The 22,369-nt window shown below is 40.4% G+C and overlaps 1 protein-coding gene across 1 annotated transcript in view; it reads right to left on the bottom strand.

The window, feature by feature from the left end:
* The window catches only part of ccdc169 (coiled-coil domain containing 169), a 23,057-nt gene extending 2,399 nt beyond the window's left edge, over positions 1–20,658 (bottom strand). The window contains exons 1-4 of the mRNA XM_038964794.1: positions 20,616–20,658; positions 19,465–19,575; positions 19,273–19,313; positions 11,652–11,750 (exon numbers count right to left, since the gene is read on the bottom strand). Of these exons, the coding sequence (XP_038820722.1) occupies positions 11,652–11,750; positions 19,273–19,313; positions 19,465–19,575; positions 20,616–20,658 (294 nt within the window). The remainder of the gene's footprint in view (positions 1–11,651; positions 11,751–19,272; positions 19,314–19,464; positions 19,576–20,615) is intronic.
* Positions 20,659–22,369: the final 1,711 nt, after the last annotated feature.

Below are 22,369 nucleotides of genomic sequence, written 5' to 3'. Positions count from 1 at the left end.
GGATGTTCAGTGTGCTGTGTGGCTATATGAAACGTCACATGGGATGTTCAGTGTGCTGTGTGGCTATATGAAACGTCACATGGGATGTTCAGTGTGCTGTGTGGCTATATGAAACGTCACACGGGATGTTCAGTGTGCTGTGTGGCTATATGAAACGTCACACGGGATGTTCAGTGTGCTGTGTGGCTATATGAAACGCCACACGGGATGTTCAGTGTGCTGTGTGGCTATATGAAACGCCACACGGGATGTTCAGTGTGCTGTGTGGCTATATGAAACGTCACACGGGATGTTCAGTGTGCTGTGTGGCTATATGAAACGTCACACGGGATGTTCAGTGTGCTGTGTGGCTATATGAAACGTCACACGGGATGTTCAGTGTGCTGTGTGGCTATATGAAACGTCACACGGGATGTTCAGTGTGCTGTGTGGCTATATGAAACGTCACACGGGATGTTCAGTGTGCTGTGTGGCTATATGAAACGTCACACGGGATGTTCAGTGTGCTGTGTGGCTATATGAAACGTCACACGGGATGTTCAGTGTGCTGTGTGGCTATATGAAACGTCACACGGGATGTTCAGTGTGCTGTGTGGCTATATGAAACGTCACACGGGATGTTCAGTGTGCTGTGTGGCTATATGAAACGTCACACGGGATGTTCAGTGTGCTGTGTGGCTATATGAAACGTCACACGGGATGTTCAGTGTGCTGTGTGGCTATATGAAACGTCACACGGGATGTTCAGTGTGCTGTGTGGCTATATGAAACGTCACACGGGATGTTCAGTGTGCTGTGTGGCTGTATGAAACGTCACACGGGATGTTCAGTGTGCTGTGTGGCTGTATGAAACGTCACACGGGATGTTCAGTGTGCTGTGTGGCTGTATGAAACGTCACACGGGATGTTCAGTGTGCTGTGTGGCTGTATGAAACGTCACACGGGATGTTCAGTGTGCTGTGTGGCTGTATGAAACGTCACACGGGATGTTCAGTGTGCTGTGTGGCTGTATGAAACGTCACACGGGATGTTCAGTGTGCTGTGTGGCTGTATGAAACGTCACACGGGATGTTCAGTGTGCTGTGTGGCTGTATGAAACGTCACACGGGATGTTCAGTGTGCTGTGTGGCTGTATGAAACGTCACACGGGATGTTCAGTGTGCTGTGTGGCTGTATGAAACGTCACACGGGATGTTCAGTGTGCTGTGTGGCTGTATGAAACGTCACACGGGATGTTCAGTGTGCTGTGTGGCTGTATGAAACGTCACACGGGATGTTCAGTGTGCTGTGTGGCTGTATGAAACGTCACACGGGATGTTCAGTGTGCTGTGTGGCTGTATGAAACGTCACACGGGATGTTCAGTGTGCTGTGTGGCTGTATGAAACGTCACACGGGATGTTCAGTGTGCTGTGTGGCTGTATGAAACGTCACACGGGATGTTCAGTGTGCTGTGTGGCTGTATGAAACGTCACACGGGATGTTCAGTGTGCTGTGTGGCTGTATGAAACGTCACACGGGATGTTCAGTGTGCTGTGTGGCTGTATGAAACGTCACACGGGATGTTCAGTGTGCTGTGTGGCTGTATGAAACGTCACACGGGATGTTCAGTGTGCTGTGTGGCTGTATGAAACGTCACACGGGATGTTCAGTGTGCTGTGTGGCTGTATGAAACGTCACACGGGATGTTCAGTGTGCTGTGTGGCTGTATGAAACGTCACACGGGATGTTCAGTGTGCTGTGTGGCTGTATGAAACGTCACACGGGATGTTCAGTGTGCTGTGTGGCTGTATGAAACGTCACACGGGATGTTCAGTGTGCTGTGTGGCTGTATGAAACGTCACACGGGATGTTCAGTGTGCTGTGTGGCTGTATGAAACGTCACACGGGATGTTCAGTGTGCTGTGTGGCTGTATGAAACGTCACACGGGATGTTCAGTGTGCTGTGTGGCTGTATGAAACGTCACACGGGATGTTCAGTGTGCTGTGTGGCTGTATGAAACGTCACACGGGATGTTCAGTGTGCTGTGTGGCTGTATGAAACGTCACACGGGATGTTCAGTGTGCTGTGTGGCTGTATGAAACGTCACATGGGATGTTCAGTGTGCTGTGTGGCTGTATGAAACGTCACATGGGATGTTCAGTGTGCTGTGTGGCTGTATGAAACGTCACATGGGATGTTCAGTGTGCTGTGTGGCTGTATGAAACGTCACATGGGATGTTCAGTGTGCTGTGTGGCTGTATGAAACGTCACATGGGATGTTCAGTGTGCTGTGTGGCTGTATGAAACGTCACATGGGATGTTCAGTGTGCTGTGTGGCTGTATGAAACGTCACATGGGATGTTCAGTGTGCTGTGTGGCTGTATGAAACGTCACATGGGATGTTCAGTGTGCTGTGTGGCTATATGAAACGTCACATGGGATGTTCAGTGTGCTGTGTGGCTATATGAAACGTCACATGGGATGTTCAGTGTGCTGTGTGGCTATATGAAACGTCACATGGGATGTTCAGTGTGCTGTGTGGCTATATGAAACGTCACATGGGATGTTCAGTGTGCTGTGTGGCTATATGAAACGTCACATGGGATGTTCAGTGTGCTGTGTGGCTATATGAAACGTCACATGGGATGTTCAGTGTGCTGTGTGGCTATATGAAACGTCACATGGGATGTTCAGTGTGCTGTGTGGCTATATGAAACGTCACATGGGATGTTCAGTGTGCTGTGTGGCTATATGAAACGTCACATGGGATGTTCAGTGTGCTGTGTGGCTATATGAAACGTCACATGGGATGTTCAGTGTGCTGTGTGGCTATATGAAACGTCACATGGGATGTTCAGTGTGCTGTGTGGCTATATGAAACGTCACATGGGATGTTCAGTGTGCTGTGTGGCTATATGAAACGTCACATGGGATGTTCAGTGTGCTGTGTGGCTATATGAAACGTCACATGGGATGTTCAGTGTGCTGTGTGGCTATATGAAACGTCACATGGGATGTTCAGTGTGCTGTGTGGCTATATGAAACGTCACATGGGATGTTCAGTGTGCTGTGTGGCTATATGAAACGTCACATGGGATGTTCAGTGTGCTGTGTGGCTATATGAAACGTCACATGGGATGTTCAGTGTGCTGTGTGGCTATATGAAACGTCACATGGGATGTTCAGTGTGCTGTGTGGCTATATGAAACGTCACATGGGATGTTCAGTGTGCTGTGTGGCTATATGAAACGTCACATGGGATGTTCAGTGTGCTGTGTGGCTATATGAAACGTCACATGGGATGTTCAGTGTGCTGTGTGGCTATATGAAACGTCACATGGGATGTTCAGTGTGCTGTGTGGCTATATGAAACGTCACATGGATGTTCAGTGTGCTGTGTGGCTATATGAAACGTCACATGGGATGTTCAGTGTGCTGTGTGGCTATATGAAACGTCACATGGGATGTTCAGTGTGCTGTGTGGCTATATGAAACGTCACATGGGATGTTCAGTGTGCTGTGTGGCTATATGAAACGTCACATGGGATGTTCAGTGTGCTGTGTGGCTATATGAAACGTCACATGGGATGTTCAGTGTGCTGTGTGGCTATATGAAACGTCACATGGGATGTTCAGTGTGCTGTGTGGCTATATGAAACGTCACATGGGATGTTCAGTGTGCTGTGTGGCTATATGAAACGTCACATGGGATGTTCAGTGTGCTGTGTGGCTATATGAAACGTCACATGGGATGTTCAGTGTGCTGTGTGGCTATATGAAACGTCACATGGGATGTTCAGTGTGCTGTGTGGCTATATGAAACGTCACATGGGATGTTCAGTGTGCTGTGTGGCTATATGAAACGTCACATGGGATGTTCAGTGTGCTGTGTGGCTATATGAAACGTCACATGGGATGTTCAGTGTGCTGTGTGGCTATATGAAACGTCACATGGGATGTTCAGTGTGCTGTGTGGCTATATGAAACGTCACATGGGATGTTCAGTGTGCTGTGTGGCTATATGAAACGTCACATGGGATGTTCAGTGTGCTGTGTGGCTATATGAAACGTCACATGGGATGTTCAGTGTGCTGTGTGGCTATACGAAACGTCACATGGGATGTTCAGTGTGCTGTGTGGCTATACGAAACGTCACATGGGATGTTCAGTGTGCTGTGTGGCTATACGAAACGTCACATGGGATGTTCAGTGTGCTGTGTGGCTATACGAAACGTCACATGGGATGTTCAGTGTGCTGTGTGGCTATACGAAACGTCACATGGGATGTTCAGTGTGCTGTGTGGCTACACGAAACGTCACATGGGATGTTCAGTGTGCTGTGTGGCTATACGAAACGTCACATGGGATGTTCAGTGTGCTGTGTGGCTATACGAAACGTCACATGGGATGTTCAGTGTGCTGTGTGGCTATACGAAACGTCACATGGGATGTTCAGTGTGCTGTGTGGCTATACGAAACGTCACATGGGATGTTCAGTGTGCTGTGTGGCTATACGAAACGTCACATGGGATGTTCAGTGTGCTGTGTGGCTATACGAAACGTCACATGGGATGTTCAGTGTGCTGTGTGGCTATACGAAACGTCACATGGGATGTTCAGTGTGCTGTGTGGCTGTACGAAACGTCACATGGGATGTTCAGTGTGCTGTGTGGCTGTACGAAACGTCACATGGGATGTTCAGTGTGCTGTGTGGCTGTACGAAACGTCACATGGGATGTTCAGTGTGCTGTGTGGCTGTACGAAACGTCACATGGGATGTTCAGTGTGCTGTGTGGCTGTACGAAACGTCACATGGGATGTTCAGTGTGCTGTGTGGCTGTACGAAACGTCACATGGGATGTTCAGTGTGCTGTGTGGCTGTACGAAACGTCACATGGGATGTTCAGTGTGCTGTGTGGCTGTACGAAACGTCACATGGGATGTTCAGTGTGCTGTGTGGCTGTACGAAACGTCACATGGGATGTTCAGTGTGCTGTGTGGCTGTACGAAACGTCACATGGGATGTTCAGTGTGCTTTGTGGCTGTACGAAACGTCACATGGGATGTTCAGTGTGCTGTGTGGCTGTATGAAACGTCACATGGGATGTTCAGTGTGCTGTGTGGCTGTATGAAACGTCACATGGGATGTTCAGTGTGCTGTGTGGCTGTATGAAACGTCACATGGGATGTTCAGTGTGCTGTGTGGCTGTATGAAACGTCACATGGGATGTTCAGTGTGCTGTGTGGCTGTATGAAACGTCACATGGGATGTTCAGTGTGCTGTGTGGCTGTATGAAACGTCACATGGGATGTTCAGTGTGCTGTGTGGCTGTATGAAACGTCACATGGGATGTTCAGTGTGCTGTGTGGCTGTATGAAACGTCACATGGGATGTTCAGTGTGCTGTGTGGCTGTATGAAACGTCACATGGGATGTTCAGTGTGCTGTGTGGCTATATGAAACGTCACATGGGATGTTCAGTGTGCTGTGTGGCTATATGAAACGTCACATGGGATGTTCAGTGTGCTGTGTGGCTATATGAAACGTCACATGGGATGTTCAGTGTGCTGTGTGGCTATATGAAACGTCACATGGGATGTTCAGTGTGCTGTGTGGCTATATGAAACGTCACATGGGATGTTCAGTGTGCTGTGTGGCTATATGAAACGTCACATGGGATGTTCAGTGTGCTGTGTGGCTATATGAAACGTCACATGGGATGTTCAGTGTGCTGTGTGGCTATATGAAACGTCACATGGGATGTTCAGTGTGCTGTGTGGCTATATGAAACGTCACATGGGATGTTCAGTGTGCTGTGTGGCTATATGAAACGTCACATGGGATGTTCAGTGTGCTGTGTGGCTATATGAAACGTCACATGGGATGTTCAGTGTGCTGTGTGGCTATATGAAACGTCACATGGGATGTTCAGTGTGCTGTGTGGCTATATGAAACGTCACATGGGATGTTCAGTGTGCTGTGTGGCTATATGAAACGTCACATGGGATGTTCAGTGTGCTGTGTGGCTATATGAAACGTCACATGGGATGTTCAGTGTGCTGTGTGGCTATATGAAACGTCACATGGGATGTTCAGTGTGCTGTGTGGCTATATGAAACGTCACATGGGATGTTCAGTGTGCTGTGTGGCTATATGAAACGTCACATGGGATGTTCAGTGTGCTGTGTGGCTATATGAAACGTCACATGGGATGTTCAGTGTGCTGTGTGGCTATATGAAACGTCACATGGGATGTTCAGTGTGCTGTGTGGCTATATGAAACGTCACATGGGATGTTCAGTGTGCTGTGTGGCTATATGAAACGTCACATGGGATGTTCAGTGTGCTGTGTGGCTATATGAAACGTCACATGGGATGTTCAGTGTGCTGTGTGGCTATATGAAACGTCACATGGGATGTTCAGTGTGCTGTGTGGCTATATGAAACGTCACATGGGATGTTCAGTGTGCTGTGTGGCTATATGAAACGTCACATGGGATGTTCAGTGTGCTGTGTGGCTATATGAAACGTCACATGGGATGTTCAGTGTGCTGTGTGGCTATATGAAACGTCACATGGGATGTTCAGTGTGCTGTGTGGCTATATGAAACGTCACATGGGATGTTCAGTGTGCTGTGTGGCTATATGAAACGTCACATGGGATGTTCAGTGTGCTGTGTGGCTATATGAAACGTCACATGGGATGTTCAGTGTGCTGTGTGGCTATATGAAACGTCACATGGGATGTTCAGTGTGCTGTGTGGCTATATGAAACGTCACATGGGATGTTCAGTGTGCTGTGTGGCTATATGAAACGTCACATGGGATGTTCAGTGTGCTGTGTGGCTATATGAAACGTCACATGGGATGTTCAGTGTGCTGTGTGGCTATATGAAACGTCACATGGGATGTTCAGTGTGCTGTGTGGCTATATGAAACGTCACATGGGATGTTCAGTGTGCTGTGTGGCTATATGAAACGTCACATGGGATGTTCAGTGTGCTGTGTGGCTATATGAAACGTCACATGGGATGTTCAGTGTGCTGTGTGGCTATATGAAACGTCACATGGGATGTTCAGTGTGCTGTGTGGCTATATGAAACGTCACATGGGATGTTCAGTGTGCTGTGTGGCTATATGAAACGTCACATGGGATGTTCAGTGTGCTGTGTGGCTATATGAAACGTCACATGGGATGTTCAGTGTGCTGTGTGGCTATATGAAACGTCACATGGGATGTTCAGTGTGCTGTGTGGCTATATGAAACGTCACATGGGATGTTCAGTGTGCTGTGTGGCTATATGAAACGTCACATGGGATGTTCAGTGTGCTGTGTGGCTATATGAAACGTCACATGGGATGTTCAGTGTGCTGTGTGGCTATATGAAACGTCACATGGGATGTTCAGTGTGCTGTGTGGCTATATGAAACGTCACATGGGATGTTCAGTGTGCTGTGTGGCTATATGAAACGTCACATGGGATGTTCAGTGTGCTGTGTGGCTATATGAAACGTCACATGGGATGTTCAGTGTGCTGTGTGGCTATATGAAACGTCACATGGGATGTTCAGTGTGCTGTGTGGCTATATGAAACGTCACATGGGATGTTCAGTGTGCTGTGTGGCTATATGAAACGTCACATGGGATGTTCAGTGTGCTGTGTGGCTATATGAAACGTCACATGGGATGTTCAGTGTGCTGTGTGGCTATATGAAACGTCACATGGGATGTTCAGTGTGCTGTGTGGCTATATGAAACGTCACATGGGATGTTCAGTGTGCTGTGTGGCTATACGAAACGTCACATGGGATGTTCAGTGTGCTGTGTGGCTATACGAAACGTCACATGGGATGTTCAGTGTGCTGTGTGGCTATACGAAACGTCACATGGGATGTTCAGTGTGCTGTGTGGCTACACGAAACGTCACATGGGATGTTCAGTGTGCTGTGTGGCTACACGAAACGTCACATGGGATGTTCAGTGTGCTGTGTGGCTATACGAAACGTCACATGGGATGTTCAGTGTGCTGTGTGGCTATACGAAACGTCACATGGGATGTTCAGTGTGCTGTGTGGCTATACGAAACGTCACATGGGATGTTCAGTGTGCTGTGTGGCTATACGAAACGTCACATGGGATGTTCAGTGTGCTGTGTGGCTATACGAAACGTCACATGGGATGTTCAGTGTGCTGTGTGGCTATACGAAACGTCACATGGGATGTTCAGTGTGCTGTGTGGCTGTACGAAACGTCACATGGGATGTTCAGTGTGCTGTGTGGCTGTACGAAACGTCACATGGGATGTTCAGTGTGCTGTGTGGCTGTACGAAACGTCACATGGGATGTTCAGTGTGCTGTGTGGCTGTACGAAACGTCACATGGGATGTTCAGTGTGCTGTGTGGCTGTACGAAACGTCACATGGGATGTTCAGTGTGCTGTGTGGCTGTACGAAACGTCACATGGGATGTTCAGTGTGCTGTGTGGCTGTACGAAACGTCACATGGGATGTTCAGTGTGCTGTGTGGCTGTACGAAACGTCACATGGGATGTTCAGTGTGCTGTGTGGCTGTACGAAACGTCACATGGGATGTTCAGTGTGCTGTGTGGCTGTACGAAACGTCACATGGGATGTTCAGTGTGCTGTGTGGCTGTACGAAACGTCACATGGGATGTTCAGTGTGCTGTGTGGCTGTACGAAACGTCACATGGGATGTTCAGTGTGCTGTGTGGCTGTACGAAACGTCACATGGGATGTTCAGTGTGCTGTGTGGCTGTATGAAACGTCACATGGGATGTTCAGTGTGCTGTGTGGCTGTATGAAACGTCACATGGGATGTTCAGTGTGCTGTGTGGCTGTATGAAACGTCACATGGGATGTTCAGTGTGCTGTGTGGCTGTATGAAACGTCACATGGGATGTTCAGTGTGCTGTGTGGCTGTATGAAACGTCACATGGGATGTTCAGTGTGCTGTGTGGCTGTATGAAACGTCACATGGGATGTTCAGTGTGCTGTGTGGCTATATGAAACGTCACATGGGATGTTCAGTGTGCTGTGTGGCTATATGAAACGTCACATGGGATGTTCAGTGTGCTGTGTGGCTATATGAAACGTCACATGGGATGTTCAGTGTGCTGTGTGGCTATATGAAACGTCACATGGGATGTTCAGTGTGCTGTGTGGCTATATGAAACGTCACATGGGATGTTCAGTGTGCTGTGTGGCTATATGAAACGTCACATGGGATGTTCAGTGTGCTGTGTGGCTATATGAAACGTCACATGGGATGTTCAGTGTGCTGTGTGGCTATATGAAACGTCACATGGGATGTTCAGTGTGCTGTGTGGCTATATGAAACGTCACATGGGATGTTCAGTGTGCTGTGTGGCTATATGAAACGTCACATGGGATGTTCAGTGTGCTGTGTGGCTATATGAAACGTCACATGGGATGTTCAGTGTGCTGTGTGGCTATATGAAACGTCACATGGGATGTTCAGTGTGCTGTGTGGCTATATGAAACGTCACATGGGATGTTCAGTGTGCTGTGTGGCTATATGAAACGTCACATGGGATGTTCAGTGTGCTGTGTGGCTATATGAAACGTCACATGGGATGTTCAGTGTGCTGTGTGGCTATATGAAACGTCACATGGGATGTTCAGTGTGCTGTGTGGCTATATGAAACGTCACATGGGATGTTCAGTGTGCTGTGTGGCTATATGAAACGTCACATGGGATGTTCAGTGTGCTGTGTGGCTATATGAAACGTCACATGGGATGTTCAGTGTGCTGTGTGGCTATATGAAACGTCACATGGGATGTTCAGTGTGCTGTGTGGCTATATGAAACGTCACATGGGATGTTCAGTGTGCTGTGTGGCTATATGAAACGTCACATGGGATGTTCAGTGTGCTGTGTGGCTATATGAAACGTCACATGGGATGTTCAGTGTGCTGTGTGGCTATATGAAACGTCACATGGGATGTTCAGTGTGCTGTGTGGCTATATGAAACGTCACATGGGATGTTCAGTGTGCTGTGTGGCTATATGAAACGTCACATGGGATGTTCAGTGTGCTGTGTGGCTATATGAAACGTCACATGGGATGTTCAGTGTGCTGTGTGGCTATATGAAACGTCACATGGGATGTTCAGTGTGCTGTGTGGCTATATGAAACGTCACATGGGATGTTCAGTGTGCTGTGTGGCTATATGAAACGTCACATGGGATGTTCAGTGTGCTGTGTGGCTATATGAAACGTCACATGGGATGTTCAGTGTGCTGTGTGGCTATATGAAACGTCACATGGGATGTTCAGTGTGCTGTGTGGCTATATGAAACGTCACATGGGATGTTCAGTGTGCTGTGTGGCTATATGAAACGTCACATGGGATGTTCAGTGTGCTGTGTGGCTATATGAAACGTCACATGGGATGTTCAGTGTGCTGTGTGGCTATATGAAACGTCACATGGGATGTTCAGTGTGCTGTGTGGCTATATGAAACGTCACATGGGATGTTCAGTGTGCTGTGTGGCTATATGAAACGTCACATGGGATGTTCAGTGTGCTGTGTGGCTATATGAAACGTCACATGGGATGTTCAGTGTGCTGTGTGGCTATATGAAACGTCACATGGGATGTTCAGTGTGCTGTGTGGCTATATGAAACGTCACATGGGATGTTCAGTGTGCTGTGTGGCTATATGAAACGTCACATGGGATGTTCAGTGTGCTGTGTGGCTATATGAAACGTCACATGGGATGTTCAGTGTGCTGTGTGGCTATATGAAACGTCACATGGGATGTTCAGTGTGCTGTGTGGCTATATGAAACGTCACATGGGATGTTCAGTGTGCTGTGTGGCTATATGAAACGTCACATGGGATGTTCAGTGTGCTGTGTGGCTATATGAAACGTCACATGGGATGTTCAGTGTGCTGTGTGGCTATATGAAACGTCACATGGGATGTTCAGTGTGCTGTGTGGCTATATGAAACGTCACATGGGATGTTCAGTGTGCTGTGTGGCTATACGAAACGTCACATGGGATGTTCAGTGTGCTGTGTGGCTATACGAAACGTCACATGGGATGTTCAGTGTGCTGTGTGGCTATACGAAACGTCACATGGGATGTTCAGTGTGCTGTGTGGCTATACGAAACGTCACATGGGATGTTCAGTGTGCTGTGTGGCTATACGAAACGTCACATGGGATGTTCAGTGTGCTGTGTGGCTATACGAAACGTCACATGGGATGTTCAGTGTGCTGTGTGGCTATACGAAACGTCACATGGGATGTTCAGTGTGCTGTGTGGCTATACGAAACGTCACATGGGATGTTCAGTGTGCTGTGTGGCTATACGAAACGTCACATGGGATGTTCAGTGTGCTGTGTGGCTATACGAAACGTCACATGGGATGTTCAGTGTGCTGTGTGGCTATACGAAACGTCACATGGGATGTTCAGTGTGCTGTGTGGCTATACGAAACGTCACATGGGATGTTCAGTGTGCTGTGTGGCTATACGAAACGTCACATGGGATGTTCAGTGTGCTGTGTGGCTATATGGATGAAAAACAGAACGGGATTATAGATTAGTAGGCGCTAATACTGGCAGATTAGAGAGAGAGAGAGAGAGAGAGAGAGAGAGAGAGAGAGAGAGAGAGAGACCTTCCCCTCCTGTTCAATCCTCAGTCTGCAGTCTAACAGCTGACCCTGCAGCGCTGCCTTCTCATTGGTCAGGACCTTCAGCCTCTGCCTCAGTGCATCCTGGGAAATAGAGTCAGACACACCATGACCACCTGACCACTAGAACTACAACTACAGGGCCCAGAGGTTTCCCTGTCCAGGTTAACTCCTGGTCTAGTCATGTACAGGGCCCAGAGGTTTCCCTGTCCAGGTTAACTCCTGGTCTAGTCATGTACAGGGCCCAGAGGTTTCCCTGTCCAGGTTAACTCCTGGTCTAGTCATGTACAGGGCCCAGAGGTTTCCCTGTCCAGGTTAACTCCTGGTATAGTCATCAAACAGAGACAGAGTCATGATTGACATGTCGAGTAATGACAGCAGAAGACAAACAAATGTCTGTTCTTCGCAGAAACATCACAAACATCAGTAACGTCAGTAACATCAGTAACGTCAGTAACATCAGTTAGGTCAGATATGTCAGTAACGTCAGTAACATCAGTTAGGTCAGATATGTCAGTAACGTCAGATACGTCAGTAACATCAGTTAGGTCAGTAACGTCAGCAACGTCAGCAACGTCAGTTAGGTCAGTAACGTCAGTTAGGTCAGATACGTCAGTAACATCAGTTAGGTCAGTAACGTCAGTTAGGTCAGATACGTCAGTAACGTCAGTTAGGTCAGATACGTCAGTAACGTCAGATACGTCAGTAACGTCAGATACGTCAGATACGTCAGATACGTCAGTAACGTCAGATACGTCAGATACGTCAGTAACATCAGTAACATCCGCTAGATGTCGCTAGACTAGAGAACAGAAAGAGGTCTCCGAGGCTAGCTAGCATCGCGCCACTAGACTAGAGAACAGAAAGAGGTCAGTGAGGTTAGCTAGCATCGCAACACTAGACTAGAGAACAGAAAGAGGTCAGTGAGGTTAGCTAGCATCGCAACACTAGACTAGAGAACAGAAAGAGGTCACCGAGGCTAGCTAGCATCGCAACACTAGACTAGAGAACAGAAAGAGGTCACCGAGGCTAGCTAGCATCGCAACACTAGACTAGAGAACAGAAAGAGGTCAGTGAGGTTAGCTAGCATCGCAACACTAGACTAGTGAACAGAAAGAGGTCACCGAGGCTAGCTAGCATCGCACCACTAGACTAGAGAACACACCGCAGCCATAATGGTCTGATCCTACTGAAAGACATCCTCTAACCATTTTTTTATTACTTTTCCTGTTGAAAAGCAATATCCCAATGATAAATACAGTAAAGTACACACAATAAAAGGGTAAAAAAAAAAATGTTTTGAGCAAAATAGTGTTTTTTACACATAGCTGCGAACTTCAAGGTGTAGGGCATTCAGTGAACATTCTCCGATTAAAACACCTGGTTTTCTGAGTAATCTTTCGAATTATTAAGACATGTAAACACCTTTAAATTCAGTGTCGTCAGTGTACTTCATTTGTGCATGTGATAGCACTAACCGAGCGAGCCTCCCTCTTTAGCACAAGTGAAGTGAGTTCGGAGCAATTGAACGTGCCTCTTAGAAGTAATTGTCACATACAAACTTCATAGTAATTGTCACATACAAATTTCATAGTAATTGTCACATACAAACTTTTTATGTCCGAACTCAGAATCAAATATGCTTCCCAAAAATAACATGGTCGATGTGGTAGAAGCTCTATTTTGATTGGTTTCTTTTGATTTTTGATTTTCTGCATTTATCAGAGTCCAATCAGTAGCCCGATTTCAGATGTGTCCATGGAAACAGGGCTATTAGGGAAATTGTTATTTTAATCAAAAGACACACACTATGTCATGACTTACCGAGATCAACTATTGAGATGTGCCTTATGTTAAGGAAATTAGTTGTTAAATGAGGTGAAAAGGAGACCGGAGTGACACTTTAAAGTATTTAGTGTGTGTACTTTACTGTATTTATACTTGAATGTATTTAGTGTGTGTACTTTACTGTATTTATACTTGAATGTATTTAGTGTGTGTACTTTACTGTATTTATACTTGAATGTATTTAGTGTGTGTACTTTACTGTATTTATACTTGAATGTATTTAGTGTGTGTACTTTACTGTATTTATACTTGAATGTATTTAGTGTGTGTACTTTACTGTATTTATACTTGAATGTATTTAGTGTGTGTACTTTACTGTATTTATACTTGGCATATCGTTATTTTTATTTAAATGGCTGGAGGACATCTTTAACCTTCTGTTGTTAGCGCCAACTAACAAACAACTGTTATTCTGACTAGAGAATAGCAGGTAGAACGTGTAACCCTCTCCATCTCTCCCTTCATTTTGAATGGAAACTCTCTCTCTCTCTCTCTCTCTCTCTCTCTCTCTCTCTCTCTCTCTCTCTCTCTCTCTCTCTCTCTCTCTCTCTCTCTCATGCAGATCACATTCACCCTCCCCAGATATGCTAATTACCATCTGCCAGGCGTGCTCAGACACACACACACACACACACACACACACACACACACACACACACACACACACACACACACACACACACACACACACACACACACACACACACACACACACACACACACACACAACACACTCCTTACTGTTTTGTCGGTGTGTATCTGGTTTAGTGTGTAATCCAGTGATTACTGAGCTGTGATTAAAGTCAGGTTTATTCTGTCTACATCAGCAGAGTCATCTAAAGTGGCAGCTGGCCTGGTCTGGTCTGGTCTGTACCTGGTCTGGTCTGGTCTGCTCTGGTCTGACCTGGTCTGATCTGGTCTGATCTGGTCTGGTCTTGTCTGATCTGGCCTGATCTGGTCTGGTCTGGTCTGGTCTGCTCTGGTCTGATCTGGTCTGCCCTGGCCTGATCTGGTCTGGTCTGCTCTGGTCTGGTCTGGCCTGGTCTGGCACCACTGGTTGGTTCTCTGTGTGTTCTATTGGTGTTGTGTGTTCATCTCTCTCTAATCCTCTCTGTGGATCTGTCTGACTGTCAATCTAATCCTCTCTGTGGATCTGTCTGACTGTCAATCTAATCACCTCTGTGTATCTGTCTGACTGTCAATCTAATCCTCTCTGTGGATCTGTCTGTCAATCTAATCACCTCTGTGGATCTGTCTGACTGTCAATATAATATATATATAAAATATACAGTATATAATACAATATCTATAACATATACAGTATATAATATAATGTCTATAACATATACAGTACAATCCTGTCTCGGAGCTCTACAGACAATTCCTTCGACCTCATGACTTGGTTTGAGGGACCTTATATAGACAGGATGTCTAATCAATACAATTTACCACAGATGGACTCCAATCAAGTTATAGAAACATCTCAAGGATGATCAATGGAAACAGGATGCACCTGAGCTCAATTTTGAGTCTCATAGCAAAGGGTCTGAATACCTACGTAAATAAGGTATTTCTGTTTGTAATTTTTTATACATTTGGAAACATTTCTAAAAACATGTTTTTGCTTTGTCATTATGGAGTATTGTGGGTAGATTGATGAGGAAAACAATTTAATTAATAGATTTTAGAATAAGGCTGTAACGTAACAAAATGTGGAAAAAGTGAAGGGGTCTGAATACTTTCCGAACAAACTGTATATAATATAATATCTATAATATGCAGTATATAATATAATATCTATAATATACAGTATATAATATAATATCTATAATATACAGTATATACTATAATAACTATAATATGCAGTATATACTATAATATCTATAATATGCAGTATATAATAGAATATCTATAATATACAGTATATAATATATCTATAATATACAGTATATACTATAATAACTATAATATGCAGTATATACTATAATATCTATAATATGCAGTATATAATAGAATATCTATAATATACAGTATATAATATAATATCTATAATATGTAGCATATAATATAAAATCTATAATATGCAGTATATACTATAATATCTATAATATGCAGTATATAATATAATAACTATAATATGCAGTATATACTATAATATCTATAATATGCAGTATATAATATAATAACTATAATATGCAGTATATAATATAATAACTATAATATACAGTATATAATATAATATCTATAATATGCAGTATATACTATAATAACTATAATATGCAGTATATACTATAATATCTATAATATGCTGTATATAATATACAGTATATAATATAATGTCTATAATATACAGTATATAATATAATATATATAACATGCAGTATATAATATAATATCTATAATATACAGTATATAATATACAGTATATAATACAGTATACAATATAATATATATATAACATGCAGTATATAATATAATATCTATAATATACAGTATATAATATACAGTATATAATATAATATCTATAATATACAGTAGATAATATAATATATATATATAACATGCAGTATATAATATAATATCTATAATATACAGTATATAATATATCTATAATATACATTATATAATATCTATAATATGCAGTATATAATATAATATCTATAATATACATTATATAATATCTATAATATGCAGTTTATAATATAATATCTATAATATACAGTATATAATATAATATCTATAATATACAGTATATACTATAATAACTATAATATGCAGTATATACTATAATATCTATAATATGCAGTATATAATAGAATATCTATAATATACAGTATATAATATAATATCTATAATATACAGTATATAATATAATATCTATAATATGTAGCATATAATATAATATCTATAATATGCAGTATATACTATAATATCTATAATATGCAGTATATAATATAATAACTATAATATGCAGTATATAATATAATAACTATAATATGCAGTATATACTATAATATCTATAATATGCAGTATATAATATAATAACTATAATATGCAGTATATAATATAATATCTATAATATACAGTATATAATATCATATCTATAATATACATTATATAATATCTATAATATGCAGTATATAATATAATATCTATAATATACATTATATAATATCTATAATATGCAGTTTATAATATAATATCTATAATATACAGTATATAATATACTATCTATAATATGCAGTATATAATATCATATCTATAATATACAGTATATAATAACTATAATATGCAGTATATAATATCATATCTATAATATACATATAATATCTATAATATGCAGTATATAATATAATATCTATAATATATAGTATATAATATACTATCTATAATATGCAGTTTATAATATAATATCTATAATATGCAGTATATACTATAATAACTATAATATGCAGTATATACTATAATATCTATAATATGCTGTATATAATATACAGTATATAATATAATGTCTATAATATACAGTATATAATATAATATATATAACATGCAGTATATAATATAATATCTATAATATACAGTATATAATATACAGTATATAATACAGTATACAATATAATATATATATAACATGCAGTATATAATATAATATCTATAATATACAGTATATAATATACAGTATATAATATAATATCTATAATATACAGTAGATAATATAATATATATATATAACATGCAGTATATAATATAATATCTATAATATACAGTATATAATATATCTATAATATACATTATATAATATCTATAATATGCAGTATATAATATAATATCTATAATATACATTATATAATATCTATAATATGCAGTATATAATATAATATCTATAATATACAGTATATAATATAATATCTATAATATACAGTATATAATATAATATCTATAATATGCAGTATATAATATAATATCTATAATATACAGTATATAATATAATATCTATAATATACAGTATATAATATAATATCTATAATATGTAGCATATAATATAATATCTATAATATGCAGTATATACTATAATATCTATAATATGCAGTATATAATATAATAACTATAATATGCAGTATATAATATAATAACTATAATATGCAGTATATACTATAATATCTATAATATGCAGTATATAATATAATAACTATAATATGCAGTATATAATATAATATCTATAATATACAGTATATAATATCATATCTATAATATACATTATATAATATCTATAATATGCAGTATATAATATAATATCTATAATATACATTATATAATATCTATAATATGCAGTTTATAATATAATATCTATAATATACAGTATATAATATACTATCTATAATATGCAGTATATAATATCATATCTATAATATACAGTATATAATAACTATAATATGCAGTATATAATATCATATCTATAATATACATATAATATCTATAATATGCAGTATATAATATAATATCTATAATATATAGTATATAATATACTATCTATAATATGCAGTTTATAATATAATATCTATAATATACAGTATATAATATACTATCTATAATATGCAGTATATAATATCATATCTATAATATACAGTATATAATAACTATAATATGCAGTATATAATAACTATAATATGCAGTATATAATATCATATCTATAATATACATTATATAATATCTATAATATGCAGTATATAATATCATATCTATAATATACAGTATATAATAACTATAATATACATTATATAATATCTATAATATGCAGTATATAATATCATATCTATAATATACAGTATATAATAACTATAATATACATTATATAATATCTATAATATGCAGTATATAATATCATATCTATAATATACAGTATATAATAACTATAATATACATTATATAATATCTATAATATGCAGTATATAATATCATATCTATAATATACAGTATATAATAACTATAATATACATTATATAATATCTATAATATGCAGTATATAATATCATATCTATAATATACAGTATATAATAACTATAATATACATTATATAATATCTATAATATGCAGTATATAATATCATATCTATAATATACATTATATAATATCTATAATATGCAGTATATAATATCATATCTATAATATACAGTATATAATAACTATAATATGCAGTATATAATATCTATAATATGCAGTATATAATATCATATCTATAATATACATTATATAATAACTATAATATGCAGTATATAATATCATATCTATAATATACATTATATAATATCTATAATATGCAGTATATAATATAATATCTATAATATATAGTACATTATATAATATCTATAATATACATTATATAATATGCAGTATATAATATAATATCTATAATATATAGTACATTATATAATATCTATAATATGCAGTTTATAATATAATATCTATAATATACAGTATATAATATACTATCTATAATATGCAGTATATAATATCATATCTATAATATACAGTATATAATATACTATCTATAATATGCAGTATATAATATCATATCTATAATATACAGTATATAATATAATATCTATAATATACAGTATATAATATCATATCTTTAATATACAGTATATAATATAATATATATATATCTAACATGCAGTATATAATATAATATCTATAATATGCAGTATATTATATAATATACCATAAAATATACAGTCCAATATATGTAAGAACTCACCACTGGAACCTCATAATAGGATCGTATTGAGGCTAATCGATCTGCAAAGACACATAGAAAACATGTGGGGTCACCTCAAAAGCACCCTAAAAATCCACAAAATCATTTTCCTTGTGTGCGTGTGTGTTTAGTGGGTGTGTGTGTGTTTAGTGTGTGTGTGTGTGCGTGTGTTTAACATGTCCTTCCTATTACCCATGGGGTTTCTCTGCAGGTCCTCCATTTTTTCGTGAACAAGTGTGATCTGACGTTCCAGCTGACCGTTCAGCTCCAACTGCGTGTCGTATCGGGTCTTCCACTCGTTACCTGGCAGGAAGATACACATCCCATCCCACACTCAACATGCATTACACTACACGATGTAATGTAGTTTAATGTAACATATGTTGCTATATCATATTTAATCAAGTGAACAGGCTTGTGTGTTTATTCCATTAGTTCACTGAACATGGACGTGACCTTCTCACACGGAGCCATGCTTCAGCTGCCATAGCAACACTACTAACCACCAGGCAACAGTAAAACTCTAAACATGTTTGGGGGGCGGGGATTCGACTCCTGACATCACATGAACACACATAAAGACATGGGAAATGTGTAGAATTGCAGGAAATTAGCTTTTAAAAGAAAGAAAGAAATTGATAATAAGAGAGAGAGAGATTGAGGTGCATCTCTATTGGTCTTTGTGTGAGGTGTTGATGGATGAAAGGTACTGAACTGTCTGTTCAAGCAGTTGGCCCACGGTTCGGACACTCATCGGTACAACACAAGAGACTGTTTTGATTCCTGTTTGGACCCCAGGAAGAGTAGCCGTTGCCTTGGCAGCAGCTAATTGGGGATCCTAATTGGGGATGCCTCCTTGTCCACACACACCATACAGACTCACTCTCCCTGTTCTCACACACCATACAGACTCACCCTCCCTGTCCACACACACACCATACAGACTCACCCTCCCTGTCCACACACACCATACAGACTCACCCTCCCTGTTCACACACACCATACAGACTCACCCTCCCTGTTCACACACACCATACAGACTCACCCTCCCTGTTCACACACACCATACAGACTCACCCTCCCTGTTCACACACACCATACAGACTCACCCTCCCTGTTCACACACACCATACAGACTCACTCTCCCTGTCCACAGTGACACACACACCATACAGACTCACCCTCCCTGTTCACACACACCATACAGACTCACCCTCCCTGTTCACACACACCATACAGACTCACCCTCCCTGTTCACACACATTATACAGACTCACCCTCCCTGTCCACACACACACCATACAGACTCACCCTCCCTGCCCACACACACCATACAGACTCACCCTCAAGGTTCACACTGTTTAGGCTCTCCTCCAACTCTGTCATGGTGCTCCTCAGATCACACACAGACTCCTGCAGCATCTCTCTACAGGCAGGAGGGAAACGAGAGAGAGAGAGAGAGAGAGGTATGGGCATTTAATGTGGATTGGTGATAGTATAACTACCATTATTGACCCAGAGGAAAATGGGGGAGGGTCATGCCTTTTCAATTTCAGTCATGGGGGGGGGATTAGTATTTATTGATGTTTTACTCCAGGAGAGGGTCATGTAATTTACAATCGATAAAATGTCATATTGCTCAGTCATTGAGAATGAGTTGCTTTATTGTATCTTGATTTGTGCCCGATGCTGCCCCTCATTCTCTGCTGGGTGCGCAATATCAAGTACGCCTTGTGTAATCGCTATCAAATTATCCTTAACCTTTCACTATAGGCTGCAAGCCTAGGATATACCAAGAGGATGCTCGGAGAGCCTGGTTCCTCTCTAGGTTTCTTCCTAGGTTCTGGCCTTCGTAGAGAGTTTTTCCTTTGTCACCGTGCTTCTACATCTGCATTGCTTGTTGTTTTGGGGTTTTAGCCTGGGTTTCTGTACAGCACTTTGTGACATCGGATGATGTAAAAAGGGCTTTATAAATACATTTGATTGATTGATTGACAGGGCAAAGTTATATTTGTAAGAAAATTGTACTTTCTTTCCAAGTTATTTGCGCTGCTGGGATGGTGTATATAAAACTAGTCTACACTGCATTACACACTGCAATGGATAGACATTGCCAATCCTGCTCTTGCTAATTTAAACCTGTTTGTGCTGCCTGACCAATGTCTATGCTGTGTACGGTGGTACTTCAGCAGGCGAGTCAAAGGCTTCCTCACGAAAATAAAATGTATTTGTCCCTCAAAAAATGTCATATCTGTTCACGTGTACAAGGCCTACTGATGTCCTGTTCAGATTTAGAGGAAGAGTGCAGAGAAGACTAGGACTGGAGGTAAGCTTGTTACTGCTATAAATGATTTGATTAAAAACAATGTTTCGTTGCCCATAATGAAGCTATTTATCAGAGTTATTGACCTCACAATAAGCCATATTTAAGTCATTTACAAAACTTATATTACTATGAAGCGGCAGCAGCGAAAATGGATAGTGCATGGGTACTGAATGTAGGTTAATTCGAGAAGGCCTAATTCATTTAAACAGTCTTCATTTTAATTTGACTTTAGGCTACTAACAACAAGAAGGCGTTGTGTTGGAGGCTATTTCTTCCTTTTCAAGAATGAAGAGGTAAAATTATAGTCTACTATCCATAGATTTTGTCAGCCAATTCCGTCAATCACCATGCGCCCCTTAAATAGCTCAGTGTCAGTGAAGGGCTCGGTGTAAACGATCCTGTGTGTAGCTGGTGTAGATAAGTCAGGCGCAGGACAGCAGGTATGAGTAATCAACGTATTTACTGAAGTATTACCAATTACAAGACAATATTACGAGCCCACAATAACGGACCATATACAAGACAAACAATCACTCACAAACAACCATGGGGGAACAGAGGGTTAAATAATGAACAAGTAATTGGGGGATTGAAACCAGGTGTGTAAAACAAAGACAAAACAAATGGAAAATGAAAAGTGGATCGGCGATGGCTAGAAAGCCGGTGACGTTGACCGCCGAACGCCGCCCGAACAAGGAGAGGGACCGGCTTCGGCGGAAGTCGTGACAGTACCCCCCCCCCCCCCTTGACCGCGCGCCGACACCGAACTCG

Source organism: Salvelinus namaycush, chromosome 26, assembly GCF_016432855.1.
Source record: "Salvelinus namaycush isolate Seneca chromosome 26, SaNama_1.0, whole genome shotgun sequence".
NCBI classification, from domain to species: domain Eukaryota; kingdom Metazoa; phylum Chordata; class Actinopteri; order Salmoniformes; family Salmonidae; genus Salvelinus; species Salvelinus namaycush.
Note: the sequence above shows the minus strand (reverse complement) of the source record. Positions and strands in the feature narration are given on the sequence as shown.